A 3182-nucleotide genomic window follows, 5' to 3' on the forward strand; every position below is an offset into this window, starting at 1 on the left:
CGGAGTCTCTGCACGGAGGACGCCATGAAGCTCAGGCCTGGGCCCTGCGTGGGCCGGGGACTTCCCTGGCTCCCGGCAGGCCTGTGCTGGCCGGAGGGTCTCTGGCTCCAGGATGGGGAGCAGCCAGCCAGGCCTCAAGACGCCACCGATGCCAGCTCAAGGCCGGCAGCTGCCCTTCCGGGCCGGGCCTGCAGCAGGATCAAACGGGGCCCTGGCGCCCTCCTGCTTCCCCAGGGGCTCGAGCCAGAGGCCTTGGGGGCCTCGCCAGCACATCCCTCAGCCGCTGACAGCGCGGCCTTGCGGCCCTCGCCTGACGTGTGCGATGCCCTTGGGGCTCCCTGCTGGGGCGGGGGGGGCCCCACTGCCCACAGTCCCACACTGGCCTCTGGGCCCGCTGAGCCCCCCCACGGGGCCCCTCTGCCCCCACCCCAGGCCCTGGGCACGCGGCAGCAAGGACACAGGATGACACGGGGTTGCAACCCTTTAGTGACGGGAGGGCCGGGCGCGGGGCGTGGGGTGCCGGGCGCGGGGCGTGGGGTTTCCGCGAGGGGCCTAGGACTCGGACTCGAACATCTTCTTGCGGCCCTCCATGCCCGACTTCTCCTCGATATTCTTCCGCCAATCACCCACGTCGCGCAGGTCCCGCTCCTGGGGATGCAGGGGCGGTGGGTGGGTCAGGCAGGGGTGGGGAGGGTGGAGGGGGCAGGGGCGGTGGGTGGTTGGGCAGGGGTGGGGAGGGCGGGAGGGGGGCAGGGGCAGGGGTGGGGAGGGCGGGCGGGCAGGGGTGGTGGGTGGTCAGCAGGGGTGGGGAGGGCGGGCGGGGGGCAGGGGCGCGGCCCACCTTCTCGGTGTCCTCCTTCTTGACCTGCTTCAGGTTGGCCCTCAGGTCCATGCACACCTTGTGCTTGGAGCCCAGCAGGGCCTTGAGCATGGCGTCGGCCGACATGCGCACACGCCGCAGCGGGGGCCGCTTGAACTTGCCCCGCAGGTCGAAGAGCTTCTGGTTCATGTCCTCCAGCTAGGGACACAGGACCCCGCATCCGCGTCTGGGCGCCCTCACCTCCTGGGCCCTCTCACCTCCCAGGCCCTCTCACCTCCTGGGTCCCTCATCACCTTCTGGGCCCCTCATCACCTCCTGGGCCCTCCCTCACCTCCTGGGCCCCTCATCACCTCCTGGGCCCTCCCTCACCTCCTGGGCCCTCCCTCACCTCCTGGGCCCTCTCACCTCCTGAGTCCCTCATCACCTCCTGGGCCCCTCATCACCTCCTGGGCCCTCTCACCTCCTGGGCCCCTCATCACCTCCTGGGCCCCTCATCACCTCCTGGGCCCCTCATCACCTCCTGGGCCCTCTCACCTCCTGGGCCCCTCATCACCTCCTGGGCCCCTCATCACCTCCTGGGCCCTCTCACCTCCTGGGTGCCCACTCACCTCCTGGGTGCCCACTCACCTCCTGGGTCCTCCCTCACCTCCTGGGTGCCCACTCACCTTCTGGGCCCCTCATCACCTCCTGGGTTCTTCATCACCTCCTGGGCCCCTCATCACCTCCTGGGTCCCCACTCACCTCCTGGGTGCCCACTCACCTCCTGGGTCCTCCCTCACCTCCTGGGTCCCCCATGCTCACCTCCTTGGTGCTCTTCTGAACCTTGACCTCCATGTCATATTTCTCTTCCTCAGCCTCATCGATCTTGGCGTGCAGCTGCTTGCAGAGTTCCTGGGGCGAGCGAGGACCGTCGGCCTCCCCGTCTCCCCGCCCCCCGCCCCCCGCCCCGCTCCCGCCCAGCCCTGGCGCACCTGCACTTCGCTCATGGAGCCCGGGATGTGCAGGGGCGGGCAGTGCTCCGCCATGTAGTTCTCCTTGTCCGACTGCTTGCGGCTCTCCTCCTTCTCCAGCTCCGTGGCCGCGATCTGCAGCATGACGCTCTGCGGGGGCAGGGGGGGCTGCAGCCCACGGCGCCCGCACGCCCCAGCCCCCGCCCCGCACCCCTCCACCTACCTTCAGGTGCTGCCTGCGGGCCGTGATGGCCCGGTTGCGTTTCTGGGGGGCAGAAGGACAGAGTCAGGAGGGCCCCCCGACCCCGCAGCACCCCCACGCCCCGCCCGCCGCCCTCCCCGGGGTACAGGGGGGGAGGGGCAGGAAGAAGCGGGGCTCCTCCGGCTGGAAGCTTGACCTCTGACGTCCAGGCACCAGGCAGGACTCACCTCCTCACTGTGGGGGGACAGTGGGGGGAAAGAGAGGTCAGATCCACGTCAGGGGGGATGTGGGGAGAGGGGTCGGGCCAGGGATGCAGAAACCCCCGCCCCGGGGGCGGTGGGATGAGGGGTGCCAGGCTGGGGTCTACTTACTCTCCCATCCTGAGTTTTGGGGTTCAGAATCTGTGGGGAGAGAATCAGGCGTGAGAGCAGAGGGGAGCAGCTTCCCCCCTCCTTCAGCCAGAGGAGGATGGGAGCAGAGGAAGGGGAGGGGAGGGGAGGGAAAGGGACGGGAGAGAGGAGGGGGGAGGGGAGAAGAGGGGAGAGGGGAGGGGAGGGGAAGGAGGGGAGGAGAAGGGGGAGGCAGGGGAAGGGAAGGGAAGGGGAAGGGAAGGGAGAGGGGAGGGGAGAGGAAGGAGGGGAGGAGAAGGGGGAGGCAGGGGAAGGGAAGGGGAAGGGAAGGGAAGGAGACGGGAAGGGAGAGAGGGGAGGGGAGAGGAAGAAGGGGGGAGAGGAAGGAGGGGAGGAGAAGGGGGAGGGGGAGGGAAGGGGAAGGGTAGGGAGAGGGGGAGGGGAGAGAGGAGGGCACAGAGGGGGAGGGGTGGGGGAGGGGAGGGAGGAAGGAGGGGAGGAGAGAGGAGGGGGTGGCGGGAGGGGGAGGGGAGGGGAAGGGAAGGAAGAGGGGAAGGCAGGGGAGGTGGGGAGGAGGGAAGGGGACAGTGTCCCTGAGATGTCCGCGGCCAGGCCGGGCTGCGGTGGTGGTCTCCGCTCTGCTCCCGCCCACCGCCCGCAGCCGTCATCTCAGCCTTCCCCACTGGGCCTGACTCGGTGGGCCCGGGCCCCCTCAGAGCCCCAGGGTGCGGGGCCCCGTGCGAGTGTGGGCGGGGGTCCCGGCGGGCGCCTCACCGGGGTCTGGCGGTGGAGGGTGGGCGCAGGCGGTCAGCGGAGGCAAGTGGCGGCCGGGCCGGGCCGGGCCGGGGTATAAGAGGGCG

General features: G+C 70.5%; 1 protein-coding gene across 1 annotated transcript; it reads right to left on the reverse strand.

The window, feature by feature from the left end:
* Positions 1-463: 463 nt before the first annotated feature.
* On the reverse strand, positions 464-2089 carry TNNI2 (troponin I2, fast skeletal type). Its single transcript, XM_055142880.1, has 5 exons — positions 1994-2089; positions 1792-1920; positions 1622-1711; positions 842-1018; positions 464-648 (listed from the first exon to the last, which is right to left on the reverse strand). Exons 2-5 carry the CDS (start codon positions 1912-1914, stop codon positions 553-555), a joined length of 486 nt encoding a protein of 161 aa, XP_054998855.1. The 5' UTR covers positions 1915-1920; positions 1994-2089; the 3' UTR covers positions 464-552.
* Positions 2090-3182: the final 1093 nt, after the last annotated feature.

The sequence above is a fragment of the Sorex araneus genome, chromosome 6 (genome assembly GCF_027595985.1).
Source record: "Sorex araneus isolate mSorAra2 chromosome 6, mSorAra2.pri, whole genome shotgun sequence".
Classification (NCBI taxonomy): Eukaryota; Metazoa; Chordata; class Mammalia; order Eulipotyphla; family Soricidae; genus Sorex; species Sorex araneus.